The sequence below is a fragment of the Crinia signifera genome, chromosome 6, assembly GCF_055691185.1.
Source record: "Crinia signifera chromosome 6, ASM5569118v1, whole genome shotgun sequence".
Classification (NCBI taxonomy): Eukaryota; Metazoa; Chordata; class Amphibia; order Anura; family Myobatrachidae; genus Crinia; species Crinia signifera.
The window spans coordinates 171,447,709-171,464,518 of NC_139222.1; the positions used below are offsets into that span (position 1 = coordinate 171,447,709).

At 43.4% G+C, this 16,810-nt stretch overlaps 1 protein-coding gene across 1 annotated transcript; it reads right to left on the reverse strand.

The window, feature by feature from the left end:
• Positions 1–11,088: 11,088 nt before the first annotated feature.
• On the reverse strand, positions 11,089–15,577 carry CBX4 (chromobox 4). The gene is made up of 5 exons (XM_083148124.1): positions 15,242–15,577; positions 15,108–15,151; positions 13,985–14,050; positions 13,148–13,214; positions 11,089–12,991 (listed from the first exon to the last, which is right to left on the reverse strand). The coding sequence occupies exons 1-5, from the start codon at positions 15,308–15,310 to the stop codon at positions 11,705–11,707; spliced, it is 1,533 nt and encodes a 510-aa protein (XP_083004250.1). The 5' UTR covers positions 15,311–15,577; the 3' UTR covers positions 11,089–11,704.
• Between the last annotated feature and the right edge of the window lie 1,233 nt (positions 15,578–16,810).

The window sequence follows — 16,810 nt, forward strand, 5'->3', positions numbered from 1 at the left end:
ATAGCCGGACAGTATAGGGACCGTAGTATCTCCTGTTACAGAGCATAAAGCCATATAAGGGAAGATGGAAATACATTAGTCATTAGCCCAGACCTTTAGCGACCCGTCTGCAATGACACCACTCTCATCTGGTTTTTTATTTTTATTTTTTGTTTGTTGTTTTTATGTTTGTTTCGTCTTTTTTTTAAAGATTTTTTTTGTTTACAGTGTCTGCAGTCCTGAGTTGGCACTATATACAGAGTGCAGCATAGAGTATACAGGCAGGCAGCAGCAGCAGCTCCCCGCCCCCATGCCTCACAGCAGCATTGCCTTAATAGGCTATGTGCAGGAGAAGGATTGAACGTTGCCTTGTAGGATACACTACAGTGGAGTATCTATTGCAGGCGCCTCTGCTTTATCCCTTCGTTCCTATATCCCCGCACCTTCTCACCCAGGCTGTCTGCAGTACCCTTTTTTGTCTATATGAATACAGATCTATATATTGATCTGTATTTCCATGAAGTATTTCCATAATGTAGCTCCATCAAGCCATTTAAAAACTGAACATGAGAACTGGAGTTCATTAGCATGTAGCAACCTAATCAGAAATCTAGAATTCATTGTCACTGAATGTTCCTATTGCAGCATCTGCGAAAGGAGCCCCTGGGATGGGGTAAGGGAAAATAAGATTTGCAACCCCTCCCCCGCCCTACTCCCGCCTCTCTTCCATGGTTCAGCAATGCACAATCTGCCATCGTTCCTATGAAAATCTGCATCTGACACAGAAGCAAAAGGTAGATCCCGAATTTAAGTTCCCTCCCTTATATGGTGCTAACAGGAGTCCCTGCAGAATAGCAGCTCCTTATATGGGAGCGGGGAGAAAGGATCTGGGGTGAGGTGGAGCAACGTGATTGGCTGCCCAGTATCACAGCAACCAGCTCTCTTTCTCCCCCTAGCCGGACCCATGCAGGCAGACAGGCTGCTCGGCCCCCTGTGACGTCACACTGTGCCCATTCATGTGTCCCTGTCACCTTCTCAGCACTGCCATTAGACAAGTGTCACACCCCTACTGACTGAGTGCTACATGCCTGAGCTCAGGGGCACCTGCTCACTCACCCCTGTGTTCCCCCTGCACACTCACTGCCTACATTCTGCTACATGTCTTCAGTTAATTGGAGAGGGGTAAAACTAAATGTTATTTCAGAACAATTAAAACATCACAGTAAAGTAAAAAAAAAACAGCCAACACGTAACGCTATTTTTGTAGCCTCTGCACGAATCTGCGAGGACATGAGTGAGCTGTGCTTGGGTGTTAATATCCAGGTCAGGTAAAGCCCATAGCAGCCCCCACTCATAGCAGAAGCAATGCTGCTGCTGCTGCTGCTGCTGCTGCTGCTGCTGCTGCTGCTGCTGCTGCTGCTGCTGCTGCTGCCAGGTGGCACTGAGTTCTGGAACTTCTACAGCAGGGATGGGGAACCTTCGGCCCTCCAGCTGTTGTTGAACTACACATCGCAGCATGGCCACATAGCAAAACTGTATCAAGGCATGCTGGGATGTGTAGTTCCACAACAGCTGGAGAGCGTGTCAGGTTGTATACAGGTGTGGGGACACTCTGGGCTCAATATGCAGCAGTCTACAGGGGTGGTACCTAGGGGGAAAGGGGAAATAGCTGTCGGATTAGCGGCTTCATGCAGTCTCTTTAGCTTTGGTCTCTGCTTTCTATGGGCCTAGGCTCACCCTGCAATGTGTTCGTGTAGGTTTCTGCTCCAGAACCGTATATATATATCACATCACACATGTTTGGGTGGTGGGCATGGCGAGTGCAATCCAGGTTATGCATAAGTACACAAGTAGCTACCAATGTAGAAATGATGGCCTCCACCTATTACTTTTTACCTTTGACCGGTGGAAATGATGACCCTGCACTATACAGAGCCAGCCAGTCCTCTGCTGCCTTTTATCGCTTTTCTGTGAATCACATTCTGATTGTGGAATTGTCTGCACATCTCTGCTAACACCCAGCCTGAAAATACATGTCCCTATAAATATAGCAGTCCCTATTTTATCTGTCAAACGGGATCCTGATATCATATCTTATCATTACAAGGATCTATTCTCAGTATATAATGCAATGAGCACAGTCCACCCTAGTCTATTATTACATCTATAGCCCCTGGACTGTATATGAGACACAGACCAGAGCGGTTTATAGATGTTTATATTAAATGTACAGATTGTCTGCACTTCAGAGGGAATGTGTCACTGTAAATGGCACGTCTTCTTCCCTGCAAGTAAACTCATTCTAATAAATAAAAGAAGCAGTTATGGGATAGAGTCCATGTCTACCTAGGTGAAATAAAATATAACTACAAAATAAAATAAAAAATGAGTTGCTGTAGCAGCTGGTATGTGAGTGTGGGGGATAAATGATGCGGGCTGTGATCTGAGCCTTATGCGGCAGGGGAGACATGCTGTCATGTTGTATTATCCGCTAATAGTGGGACAGATAGTGTGTGTGATGGTGCCTGAGGTTCCCCGAACATCGCCTCCATATTGCTCCAGCTCAGCAGTTGTGATCCTCGTCCTCAGCACAGCGGCTGCTGCTGGGGAAGATCATCTCCCCTTACTGAGTGCACTGAGCAGCCATGTTTATACAAGAGTGTCAGTACTAGGTCCCTTCTGGTGCACTGTACAGAGGGATCCTGACTGTGTATAAGGGTGTCTCTCTGATCCCTGCATGCTGCAGCACTGCTGAGCTATATATAGACAGGGAGAGAGAGACTCAGCGACGTGCTCTCTGCTTCTTCTCCATATTGCGTCTGGCTTACTTCCAGGGCACCAGACAAAGCATACGGAAATACAGCGGGATCACCCCAGCAAACGGGGTAACACACCATAGGGTAAGAGGGCATATGTATCTGGTGTACACCAGGGTGACCAGGGACGGATTGCACTAACCTGGCCAAATACAGACCATCGGACACGTATTATGTGCACAGAAATACACAACGTGCTATAATACAGAATGGGAGACTAAGAATAGTATAGGGAAAATATAAGATCTTGGAATGAGGATCATATAGAAGCAGCAGATACTATAGATGTAAAACAAAACGAGAAGGGAAGAGATGAGAGAAGCAATAGACAGACTGATAATTCCTTATATGGAAAGGAAGCTGGGCTAGCTCAGTGGGAGGTGTATTACTTATCCTAAATGCAGAAAGTCCCCCAGTCCCAGTATATATATATATATATATATATATATATATATATATATATATATATATATATATTATACACACTGTATGTAATATACACACAGCTTTGTGCATCCACTGAGGACACAGTATATTTGCCCTTAGTATGTCCTTGCCCAAAATAATATAAGATTCCATAGCAATAAACGTCGTTTGATCGAATGCTAGTAAAGTCGGATTTTTGAAACGATTGATCATCTGGAAACCAGTGAACAGATCCATCACCTGAGATTCCCCGCACTTATGTACATACGCGTACTGTATTTAGCCCATGTCCATCTAATTATCTGTACTATTAGATAGGAATGTGCACTTCTTGCCTTGCAGTGGAGTCTGAGCAAGCTTCTAGTGCGGTATTATTTAAAGGGAAGGAACAAGGAACGATATTGCTATATTATTTTAGAGAACAATACCTCTAGGATGGCATCATGGCACATCCCTGAGCAAACAACCTCTAGGACGTCTCTCTGCGCTGGATAAACTGGTTCTGTCACCCACATTAAGGTGTCACAAGAATTCTAACTATATATTCATCATTAGACAGGGAGGGGGTATAAATGTTTGGCATTCTGGGCATCTGGATACATTTGCAAAGGTAAAACCAAAATATAAGACTATAGTGTGGCTCACACAGGCTTGGTGCTGCAATGCAATGAAGGTCGGCAGGGATTGATTGCCACAGCTGGGTTACTATAGGTTAGAGAGTGTCAATGTATGAAATAAATAGCCCAAATTGTAACTAATACCGGGCGGTCTCCTGACCCCCCACAGCAGCATCACAGGTCCTGTTAGCTCGAGTCAAAAGCTTATACCGACCACGAATTGACCCCTATTATATCCGTTTTAAGTGTACAGTTTATGAACAACTCAAAATGCCTTTCTCCCCACTACAGCCGTATTGCCCGATCAATTACACGCGCACTGACACATTAGAGTTGGTTAATTTTATTGTAACTTTTCTGATGGACTTCATCTTTATTTTATTAATTCTTTTGAACAGTAGCAGTTACCCTGGCCATACACAATGTCATATTTTCCATGCTATAAACTACTATCTTCCTTCTAAGTAATTACTCAGCATAATCTCGGATTTGTTTTACCTATAAACGCCCAAGCGCTGCACCCACCCAAATCCTTGTTTGTGTGGCCTTTTCTGTAATTTCACATTTTCAGTGAATACACCCTTCCTCCCTATTTATAGTACACCCACTCTTGCTTCTTACAGTTGGGTCATAGTAATAGACTATGCGAGTCATAAAGTATACTACGGTGTGAAGATGACATTGAGAAGAGATACTACTGATATGACATGAAACTGAGTAGACATGCTATGGATGAGATGAGATGAGATGAGAGGGAGGAAATGCTAATGAAGATACAAGGGAGAATAGGTGCTACCGAGAGTAAATTCTAGTAAGAGGTGATAAGATAGGCTGAGAGGAGATGCTACTGAGAACAAATATTAGTGAGAGGAGATATTACTGAGGAATGATGGTACTGAGGGGAGATACTAGTGAGGGGAGATTCTACTGAGAGAATTTACTGGTGAGGGGAGATACTAGTGAGATATGATGGTACTGACAGGAGATACTAGTGAGGGAGGATCAAGGTGCTACTGAGAGGAGATACTAGTGAGAGGAGATGCTACGTAGTGGAGATACTAGTGTGGGGAGATGCTACCGAGAGGAGATACTAGTGAGAGATGTCACTGAGGAAGGAGACACTTAGGAGGTGAGATGCTACTGAGAGGAGATACTAAGCAGGTGAGATAATAGTGTGAGGGGATACTAGTGAGACATGTCACTGAGAGAGGAGATACTTGTGAGGGGAGATGCTACTGAGAGGATACACAGGTGAGATGCTACCAAGGGGAGATAATAATGAGAGATGTCACTGAGAACAAATATTAGTACATTTCCAAAACGAATATGTGTCCTCCCCCAGTGGGGTGGATTTACTACTTGGAAGAGAAGTGAGAACAAGGCAGTTGTGAGACAGCTGACAGCAATTGATGGGTGTGAAGAAACATACCCTCCAACATGTTCCATTTCCACTAGGTACAAAATGCTCTGTTCCTGGACTTCCCTGGTAATGTAGGATTGCCAGCACCTGTGGGGAGCTAGGTAATTGATAAGAAAGGTGTTTCACCACAGGTGATGGTAATCATAAATTACCAGGGAAGTCCAGGAGCAGAGCATTTCGTACCTAATGGAATGGGTCATGTTGGAGGGTATGAAGAAAGGTGATTACACAAATCGGGCACATTCACAAATGAGTATGATATCATCTGTGTTAAAAAAATTGCCTCATGAAATACTGTGTTCCTTCCAAGTTGCTTGTATACCTTATAAGTACCTGGTATGAGCAATCATGTCATTTGTGGATTTTAGGCTCACTTGCATTTTGGAGACATACTCAGCTCAAAGCAGCAGTGGCTACAGAATAGTGACTGGAGAGCTGTGGTGTGAGGCACCGTGAGGCAGGAAGCCCCCTCCCTCCTTCCCCCAGGGCTATTTCAGGGTTAAACTGCTTCTTGAGAGTTGTGGTTTCCGGAAAGCTCTCTCACATACCGCAGCAACTGTTTATCAGCCTTGTCTGTATTTTAGTAAAATATGGGACGGCTATTGTGCCTTTCTGTGTGCATGCATGACAGCACAGAACAAATGGTATGACATGTTAGTCCGCACCCAGTAAGGAGTAGTGATGGCTAGCAGCTGGGACATTGTATAGGTCACAGGACACTGCTCAGGTGAGCGCTGGTCAGTGCTGAATTTCCCCTGTGCAGTGACGTCACTCATCCCGATTCATGCACTTCACTTAAGGGCAGAAGGCTCGGTCAGCGCTTCTTGGGGATTATCTGTAATGACCGTGTGGGTATTCTTGCAGGAATCTGGTATTATCCAGTGATAATATATTATCTTTGTTAAACGTGGAAAGTAGGTCTAGATGCAACAGGTTCTGTAATCAAAGAAGGAGTTTTTTCTGGGATCTTCAAAATAATGCATATGCATAGTGTAAGCTGGGTACACACCTAAAGATTGATCTGTCCAATCTGTCATCTGGTAATGTATGGGAGCATATGACAACCACCTGCTCACAAACTATGTAAAAAACGGGCAAAAATTATTGTTTTGATATATTAAATCAAATTTGCCTGAATGACCATTGTCTATTTTTAGTGATAGTCGATTGTCATTTACCACATTTTTCCCACCAGACAGATTGGACAGATAAATCTTTAGGTGTGTACTCAGCTTTAGATTCATCAGCCCTACTAGTTGTACTGATTTTTGTGTTTTAATGTAATAATGTAATGATAAAACAGACTTTAGTATGCATTAGACAAAGCAACTATAGTTTTTTCAAAACTATTCTGAAAATAGTTATTTATCATCACATTATTGTCTTACATGATCAAAATGAGGCACGCAGTAACTGAATATCACATCTGAATGTAGTCCCATTATCCAATCACAACATATGGAAACCTTTCCGCAATCCACCTTTCTGTTTAAAGGCCCCCATACATCAGCAATCTGCACTCCATAATTTGAAGATTTTGCAATTTCTTCCACAATTGCAAAATTTTCCAATCTGATGCTGGGTACACACTCACCCATATATTGGATTCAGTACTGAATCCCGGCGTTCAGAATCCCGATGCCGGAATCCCGACAGACGAAATGCCGACAAGGGGGGGACGTGGATCGCCCCCCCTTGCGGGCACGCTGCGCTCGGCACACTAATTTATTCTCCCTCCAGGGGTGTCTTGGACACCCACGGAGGGAGAATGTGTCAGGATTTCGGCGGTCGGGATTCCGGCATCAGGATTCTGAACGCCGGGACCCCGACCGCCGGGATTTTAACTGCATCCCCATATATTGACAGCCCGACTGAGCAGCCAATATATCAATGGAACATTAGACAGTGTGGGTACTTCCTAATCTTTGGGGCTACTGCTTACGCTATGGAACCTACGTAGTGCTGCTAAGCATCATCGCTTTGCTTGCCACGCTTCAGGCTTGGTGGCCACAACTTTACTAAAGGTAATAGATGGTGGTGTGGACACAAGAGGGTGGCGTGATTTGTAACAGTTCCCTCACCTAAAATTCTTATGTAGTAGTTAAGTACCGGCTACCGTAACTGCTGTAGCGTGTGGCCGCAAAGATGAGGAAGTACCACAGTGTGTACCAGGGATATGTCTGTGATCGGCTTCGTTCACAGACATACCATGTCAACTGTGAACCACAGCCAATGCCATATATATATATATATATATATATATATATATATATATATATATACACACAGATAGATTTTGGTCCATTTTACTGTGTACCAGTGATCCGCCTACCACTGGTACACCCAAACAGTAGCCAGTGGTGATTGACAGCTCATCTGTGAGGGCACATGTAAGTGCACCCATCCAGCTGGACCAACATTTGCCTTTGCGAGTGAACCAGAATAAGGGCCAATATAGCTAAAGATAGCATTCTGTGTGTATTGGCACACACTGGCTGGAATCGGGCAGGTGCATGTAAATGGCCACCTAGTTGGGATGTCAGTCATGACTGATCGGGCGTGTATGCATTGCCTGATCCATCTAGAGTACAGGTTTTCAAACTCGGTCCTCAGGACCCCACACAGTGCATGTTTTCTATGTCTCGTCACAGGATCACAAGTGAAATGATTAGCTCCACCTGTGGATCTTTTAAAATGTGTCAATGAGTAATGAATGCACCAGTGCACCTGGCGGTTGACATGGTAAATGTAAACTGTGTGTTGTCCTGATGACTGAGTTTGAGAACCCTTGATCTAGTGATAGATCTGTTGACCCAGTATAGCTGACAATAACCTCCAGCATGTACAGCAGTGTGCCAATGGCCACTGACTGTGTTTTAAAGTTGACAGGATATGTCTGTTTACGACATCATTCACAAACCTATCGCTGGTACACACTGGCCAATGGAACAGTGATATATCGGCCATTCAATTGAAAAGCCATTATATCAGCCAGTGTGTGGGTAGCATTAGTGTGCCTTAAAGACGGAGGTTGGAAATGGCTGGTTTAAGCAGTAATGGGCAACAGGTTGCACTGGAGCTTGAAGCCTTCCAAGCCTGCAGTTTCAGATCCAAGCGCCTCTCTGATTCGTGGTCATATTTGCTTAAAATGGCTGCTGATATTTTATTATAGGTGTTTGTTTTGTTGTTTAAATGTATTATTTACATATACTAATGAGTTTCAGATTAATGTGTGGTTCTTGTGAATGTTAAAGGACCACCCAAAGCATAGGCTGTTAAAGGCTGATTTTCTAGACCTCTCTCAGATTTAGTCACACACATACTGTAGATGTAAATGGACAAATCTGAAAGAACCAGAACTTTTGCATTCAGGCCTAACCATCTAATGTAGCTATTATGGTGCCATGGTCATCTGGCTGACTTCTTTGATATCCAAGTGCTCCCTCCAAAAATGTAGATTTTCAACATTCTGCTGCTGCTCACACGTGTCGATTTGCAGCCAGTTTGGTCTAATATGAGCTACTTGGCCATCCACCTCCTGACTGAATGGGCACTATTAGTTATTCAGGGAACTTGGCAGAATATATATAAAGCAGGCAAGGCCAATCTATGACCCTCCAGCTGTTGCGAAAATTAAAAAGGGTTGAGATTACCTGTAGGATAAAAAAGGGGCAGACTAGATGGGCCAAATGGTTCTTACCTGCCGTCATATTCTATGTTTCTAAGTCCCATCTTGCCTTGACACAGTTTTGCTATTAGCGAATGCTAAAACTAAGTCAAGGTATGCTGGGATGTGTAGCGTAAAATTCAACTGGTTGTATCTTTGAGGAGATCTAATTGCTGGGTAGATCACCCTATGTTTGTGATCCTTTGCAGGTTTGGTGAACAGTCGTCATATTGGGAAACATTACATATAAGCATTCAGATAATAACATTACTCTTAAGCCCCATACACACGGTGCAATGGGAGCCCCATGTAGAGCGATGGGCACACATCGCTGACACACATGTGATGCACCAGCGATGTGTGCTGACCAGTGTTCGCTGTGGAGAATGGACCCCGTGTGTATGGGCCCTTATCTGAACAGCACAACATACAATCTAACAACATCCAACAGAAGCTTCAAAAGTGATAAAATGAAGAATGATAAACATCCAACCAATCAGCACCTACCTGACGTTTTTCAAACAGTCTGTGACATGGCAGGTAGGAGTTGATTGGCTGGCTCTTTATGACTCTTCATTTTATCACTTTTGAAGCTTAGTGCATCTGGCCCATGGACTAGCAAGTGTTTCTGTACAAGTTCCTCAATCAATCCTGCTCTCCTGAAAGCCCCGTACACACGGGGGGAGATATATTGCTCAGCCATATATTGCTAGCAATATATGGCTGAGCAATATATTGCTCAGTTTCTCCTTTTCATCAGCGACCAGAGATGGTTGCTGATGAAAGGGAACCTCTGCCGGTAGTGCTGCAGAGGTAATCAGCTGGTCGCAGCGATCGCTGGTGTGCACTCCAATCACTGGCAATATAAGTCTGAAAACTGGAGCGCGCACCCGGCGATTTATCGCCGGGGCACACTCCCATCACTGGCAATATGGTCGCCTGTGACCATATTTCCAGCGATTTCAACCCCTATCGCCCACGTGTGTGCACAGCTTAAGACTTGAAAACCAGTAAGTAATTTGTTCTTTTGAGAGGTATTTCCTATATTTCTCAGCAGGTTCGCATGCCATACTCCAAATAATGTACAATGTGGGTGTTAACATCAAACTAGCAGTCCCAGTCACTGCTGACCAGCAAATAGTGTTAGGGAAGGTCAGGAAGCAATGGGAGTGCAGAAATACCTGAATATATACTGCTCACTCAGCAACTCTGAAAATGGCAGCTGACAAGCCACTAAAAAGAAAACAGAAGTCCCTGGACCAGGGAAATTATTTAGGGTTTTCTTTGGGAAGAGGCGGAAGCAATTTATTTACCAATTTTTCACATCTCTTCATATATTTGGATTTGAAACCTAATACAATTATTTGATATTACCCAAAATTGCAAATTGTGCTAAACTAACACAAAAATGGTCTAATTTCCTCTATACAGTTACAAACTGGTTACTAGTTAAGAGCAGATTTCTACCTTTGAGCATCTTAAATCTTGTCAAGTTTCTTGAGAATGGTCATTAAAACTACTACAAGCATCTGATGTCCAGGCTTGCATCTTGTACAGAGAGCAACAAGTAAAGGTCTACCTCGGTGAGTGCACTGGTTACATCTAATTATATAATATTTTTTTTTAATCAGGACTTTATTTTATTTAATTGACCTGGTCATAGTGTGTTGGCATTGATTATTCAGTGCTGCTTTTCTCCCAATCGAAAGGGCCGTTGGTGTCCCATTGCAAGTGTGTATCTATTGCTACTCTGATGACTCCTGCAGACAAGGACATGTTGTTTACAAAACTAGAGGCTGAATTAGCATTGGTGCAGTGCACTGGGGCCCCTGAGGTCCATTGCTGCCCCCCGTCATCCACTGTATTTCCCTCTCATACTCTGCCTCTCCCTGTCACCCACAGCCATGTTGCATATTGTGAACTTGGGTTGGGGTGGAGGAGGGGGATATTTCACCAATGCACAAAACACAGAAAGGTCTCCCAGACTTTATAACTATTGCAACCCAGTTAAGTACATTGTGAGGTGATTTATTCTATTCTCTCCAAAAATGACATTTCAGATTTGCTTGGCATTATGCCTTGAGCAGAGCATTACTATGGGATTTCCACATGCTTGTTTTGACATAAATATTTCATATTAAAATAGCGGCAAATGTTTACCTCTTTACATCAGTTTCACTTTTATTATTCTTCAATATCATGTAGCACTTAACTGCAGCCGCAGGCAAGATAAGCCAGGGGCCATATCATGCTGCCTACATAACCATTCTTCATTTAATATTTACAACCAAGCAGTTACTGGAAGCATTAACAAGTCTAATAGCAGCATTTTCCTAGCAAAAGCTCTGGATTTAAATTGTTTTTGTATACCAACAATACACCAAAAATATACAAAATCATCATATCAGGTTAAATTCAGTGTAAACTCATTCAATTCTGGCAACAAAATAGTTACATCAAAATTGCGTTTCACACAAAAAATATGTTTTTTTTGTTTTAACAATTCAAGGCCTGGTTAAATCTACACATATAAATACTAACAAATAAATAGATCATTTTTCAGGTTTACTAATTGCGGTGGTGTTTCAGTCTCCATTGGAAAGGCCTGCACATTTAACAGTCATTCAGACTGTTTGGCTATTAAGTGCTTTAAAGAATGCCAAATTGTCAAGGCTATGAACAACAAACGATAATCCAGTATGATGCACCACAGAGTCTGTTATCCCTGAATGAAAATATTGCAGATGACAGACTGTCCCTGGAAAGGTGGAAGGTACGGTCACACAGTTATATACTCCTTAAATGTAACAGTGAGACAGTTGGCAGTAACATCAGTAATTACAATATTCCCAAAAAAAGGTCTAAATACAGTTCGTGGTTCCTCTTTTGCACTGTCTGCTTCAGTGGGCTGGGACTCCTTAGTGCCCTGTACTACATGCTTCTTAATCTCCTGTTCACGGTCACACCTGGACTTCACACAGCGCAAGTCTATGGGCTCATCCAAGTCAGAATCAAGCAGAATTACATCTGGCTGTTGTGGAGACACGGACACACAGTTCTGTACAGCCTGATTCTCCACTCTGCCAGGAGCACTCACACTTTGCGAAGCGAGTATTTTCTTGCAAGGCTCTTTTGGCTCAGTCATTTCAGCCAGGCAACGCTTTCTAGGATTAGTATACACTACATCCTTAGGAGTCGCTTCACTAAAAGAGAAATTGGATGCACTTGACCGTGAGTTAAGGTCCTTCTTGGTAGTGAGCTGCAAGGGCTGATCACTGATAGACTCAGCACTAGAATAGGTTCTCTGGAGGCCAGCGAGAGGAACTGGCCCCCTGTCCGCATAACCATTGGCCTCATTTATCCTTATTTTGGACTCCACTCTCTTCTTCCAGTGCTCCTGTTTTTCTTCTACAACTTTACAAGTTCTGTCAACATTACAGACCCCCTGGGTCTCCACTTTCTTTATTGGCTCAACAGTCTCACAATCTTCCTCTGAGGATTTAATTTTAACGGACTGCATCCCATTTTCCATATATTTACTCATAACTATTACAATCCTCCCATTCTTGTTTTTGTTTTTCACAATCTTCATTTTCCCCCCAATTCCATTTCCGGAACTTTCCTTGGTAGATGGACTGGTGGAGGCTCCACTTGAGAGACTACTCTTTTCCAACATATTTAAAGCCAGTCCTGTACCATTCTTTACTGGAACACCCAAATCTACAGATTGGTTATGAGCCCACGATTCCCTGTGTCTGTTACTTTGATCAGCACTAATTTGGGAATCCTTCACAGAAGGATACTGGTCATACATTTTGGGATCTGGTTGATAATGATGATGTTTCTTGCTGTTGAGCTGGTAATAATATTTCCGCTTGTTGCTAGAATGGTGCTTCTCATTATGATCCTTTCCGTTGGGCTGATATTGGTGGTGTTTTTTGCTGTTTAGCTGATACTGGTGAGATTGGCTCTTTGTAATTGATCCCAAGTCCAGTTTAGTACGTTTGTCTACAGAGGAGTCCTGAAGTCCAATTAAGACATTGGACCGACGAGCAAACGAGGGCATCTGCAACAAAAGAGCCAGTTTTAAATGAGCTAGTCTTGAGTTAGAATCAGATATTAGGATAAGCATAAAGGATTTCCAAATAGAAATTCCTCAATCCCCAAATACACCCATATAAATTATAATAAACAATTCTGCTGCAACAAGCCCATAACTTACTGATAAGATGTGGTGCTTCGGTTTAGGGCCACGTTTTCGATAACCCATGATCTGCTCCTGCCTCTCCCTATATAAAAATTGGACAGACTATTAATGTATCAATCGTTACCAAGCAGCGCACACAGCATTCAAAATGCTCAGGAACAGGTGGCAACAAGTATCAACATGCACAAGTCTAGGATTTGCACACTGATGCTCTTGCAATTTCTTACTTATATGCTTTGCTGCTATTGATGCAGAAATAAATATATAAAAGAATAATATATAATGTATTCCCCCAATGGGAATCCAAAGTAGCTAGTCTACTATTAAAAAAAAATACAGTCTGTTGAATGCAAAAGGTAGCATAGTTTGCTGGATAGTAAAATCTACAGATACAGACTCTATGCTAATGATCTCATTAAAATGCACAGGGCAGAGTACATGCAATTCAAGGCTGGGTAGACTCTGTTCCAGACTGTTTACATAATGTCAGAAAAAGCCAAGAGAGGATTTCTGGAGTGGGCGGAGGTAAGGAAACCTTCTCACAACCTTGCAGTGGAACCCACACTATTGCCAAATTATAAACCTCTAATTGCTAAAAGCACAGTTTAGGAAAATGTACACATACCACCTGCTAGGCAACTAAGTGGTTCATCTGTAACTGGTAATATGCAGATATTCTGTATTTTTCAGGAATACCTTGACAGACACCTTGCCATTAAACAGCAAATGTATCCAAAATATTAAAACTTCAAGCAGGATGGTGAAATAATGAATTTGAGTTTTACAGTTTTACCTGACAAAATGATGTCCAAAAGATACATAGAAAAAAATTCAGAGCATGTTAACAATTACCTGTTCTGGAAGGCGACCAAAAGTCGAGGGTCCAAAATATTTTCCTCTGGCTCCCATGTGTTATACCTGGAGATGACACCGTCACATTAGCACAGGCATAGGAATGTTTACATTTTGTAATCCCAGTCCTTAATTCCACATTGTTAAAGGATGCACATTGTTCATCTTGCAGTCACTACAATAAACTTCTAAACTACTATGGAAGTGTTCATTCCATATAAAGATCAGTCACTAAGAACCACCATTTCACTATAAAATCCCACTCCAGCCTCTAAATTCCATTTCTTACTTTTAATTCTGCCATCTCCTCCTTGTATTCTTTTCCCCAATGTAAAATGTCACCAATTTTCCAACATGCCGCTGCCAAGGGATCCTTAATCTAGTAAATTCTAATTAGGTTACCCTAATACATGCCATCTTCGCATGTATCATGTAGTAACCACCCTCTGCCAGCCACTGGAATGACAGTATTTTGCTGCAGAGAAGACTGTACTGAGATAGCAGAACATCTTAAAGTGATATTGCTGCTGACTCCCTTATGGGGAGATGACTTGGAGAAATACAGCAAATGTGTTACTGATGCTTCCAATTTATAGGATAATGGAATTAGGATGGATGTATTTATGCCCACTCTCACAGCTAATGGTGTGAGGTTCCTCATCCTCAAGACGGATCCGTTTACTCTGTGAGTGCAGATATGGCAGACACGCAGAGTATGTCACATACATATGAGGAGGAATCAATGGAGTTCTGGATTGAAGTAGTGATGTGGAGGGATAGAGGAGTGTGAGCAAAGAGAGAGGGAAAGAAATTCCATCCTTGGCAAAAAGCGCATTCCCAACCCCCATACAGGGCCGCCATGGTGCCAGCCTGCACCTAACCCCTTCACTGCCAGCAATTATTTTAAATTATTTTCAAGTGTCCCCCCCCCCCCCTAAGCATAAGGAGAGGCAGGTGTGATAATGGCATATGGTTGGTGATATTCCTTCCTGTGACTTCTCTAATAAGACACGAGCAGGAATCGCGGCATCCAGCTGCTAAACGACCCGTGCAATGTGATGCCAGGCCACCATGGGCAGCGGCTGCGGGGACACACCACTCCGTACGAGAGTCGGTCACTTACTTGGAAGACCACCCTCTCCACTTCACCAGGTATTCCACTCGGCCCTGCCAGGAGAGAAGAGGAGAGTTAGCGGCCAGCAGTAGCAGCAGCAGCAGCAGCAGCGGGGGCAGCACGCCGGCGGTCCGCTCCCTTACCTTTCGGATACGCTTTTTCTCGATGCTCTCTACAGCAAATACATGTTCCCCGGCCGCAGGCAGCTCCATGCTGCCCGGGTGCAGGGGGCCGGAGCTCCTGTGTGTGCGCTCTGCGGCTCGGCGCAAGCAGAACACCTTCTCCAGCTGCCTACTCTTGCGCTCCGGGCGGCTAGTATGTGCCTTGCACACAGTCCCCGGGTGTGATGGGTTGCTGCGGAGCCCTTCCTTAGGGAGGCAGTCACCGGTCACAGCAGCAGCTCCGCCAGACCCGACAGCTATCACACTCCGCTCACCCCACTTGTCCGAGGCGCTTCTCAGGCAGCGGTAGAGCAGCCCGCACTCTGACATCACGGGGCGGAGCTTCCAGCTGTCACCGAGCAACCACAGCGCACGCTGGTTGGTGGCTTACAGTATGGCCCCGCCTCTCGGAGCTTGCGAGAGGATGGGGGAAGGGAGTGGGAGGCAGGAGGAGAGGGGACATTAAAGTACTGGAAACATTAATGAGGACTCAGCACAGCTACATAACCAGACTCTGCCACCCTGTGCTGCTGCTACTGCACAGGCCTGGCACTGCCAGGGTGCTATACTATGCAAGATCACCCCTGTAGATCTCATGCAGGGTCCCCCTCCCACCCATCATTTAATATCTACATTATTTCATATGTGTGTGTGTGTGTGTGTGTGTGTGTGTGTGTATAGATATAGATATACACACACACACATATATATAATATATATATATATATATATATATATATATATATATATGTAGTATGTATATATGTGTGTGTGTGTTGCATGTAAGCATATTCCCATATGGCTGGGTGTAACTATAACTATATATGTATATACACTATATTCTGCACACTTTCTGCCCGGCCAAGTGCTAACTATTAATAGCTTGATATATGTTCTGTTTTCTGCTTTGCAGTGTGTACCACTTGTGTCCGAGCAGCTCAGAGGGAATGATAATTGTGAGTCACAAAAGCATGCGGAAAATTAGCCAGTCTGACACACCAATCCGTAATGTATTTTTTTTTAATTTGTATGTGATCAGCAACCATACAGTGACATGTATGTAATAATAGGCAGCAAGTTCGGAGAACTTGTCTTAAAATTATTTTCTTCAATCAAAACATTACGATTGTGCGTTGTTCTTTAAAGAGGAGAAAAGTGCCATCCTTACTGTAACTCCGAGCATATCACATCTATATTACATATATAATAGTCATTAATTATTATAATATTATATTATAGTCCTGCCTGAAACAAAGTGCCAGCTCACTTGTAACACTGCACAGTATTATCCTAGTACAGTCTGTTATATGGTTACACTGTTTGCAGAGCTCGGGGAAAGGAAGAAGGTGACAAGATATAACAAACAATTGGCCATAGGAGATGTCACAGGGAGGAACAGGACGTTCTACATAAGCTCCCTGTACCTTTCTGAGGTATTAGCGCATATAATAATAAGGGGCTACCATTGCTGTACATCCCCTGGCCGACCAGGGTACCTGCAGCTATTAATCACACTGCTTAACCTGCACTCAAGCGAGGGATCAGAGCTTA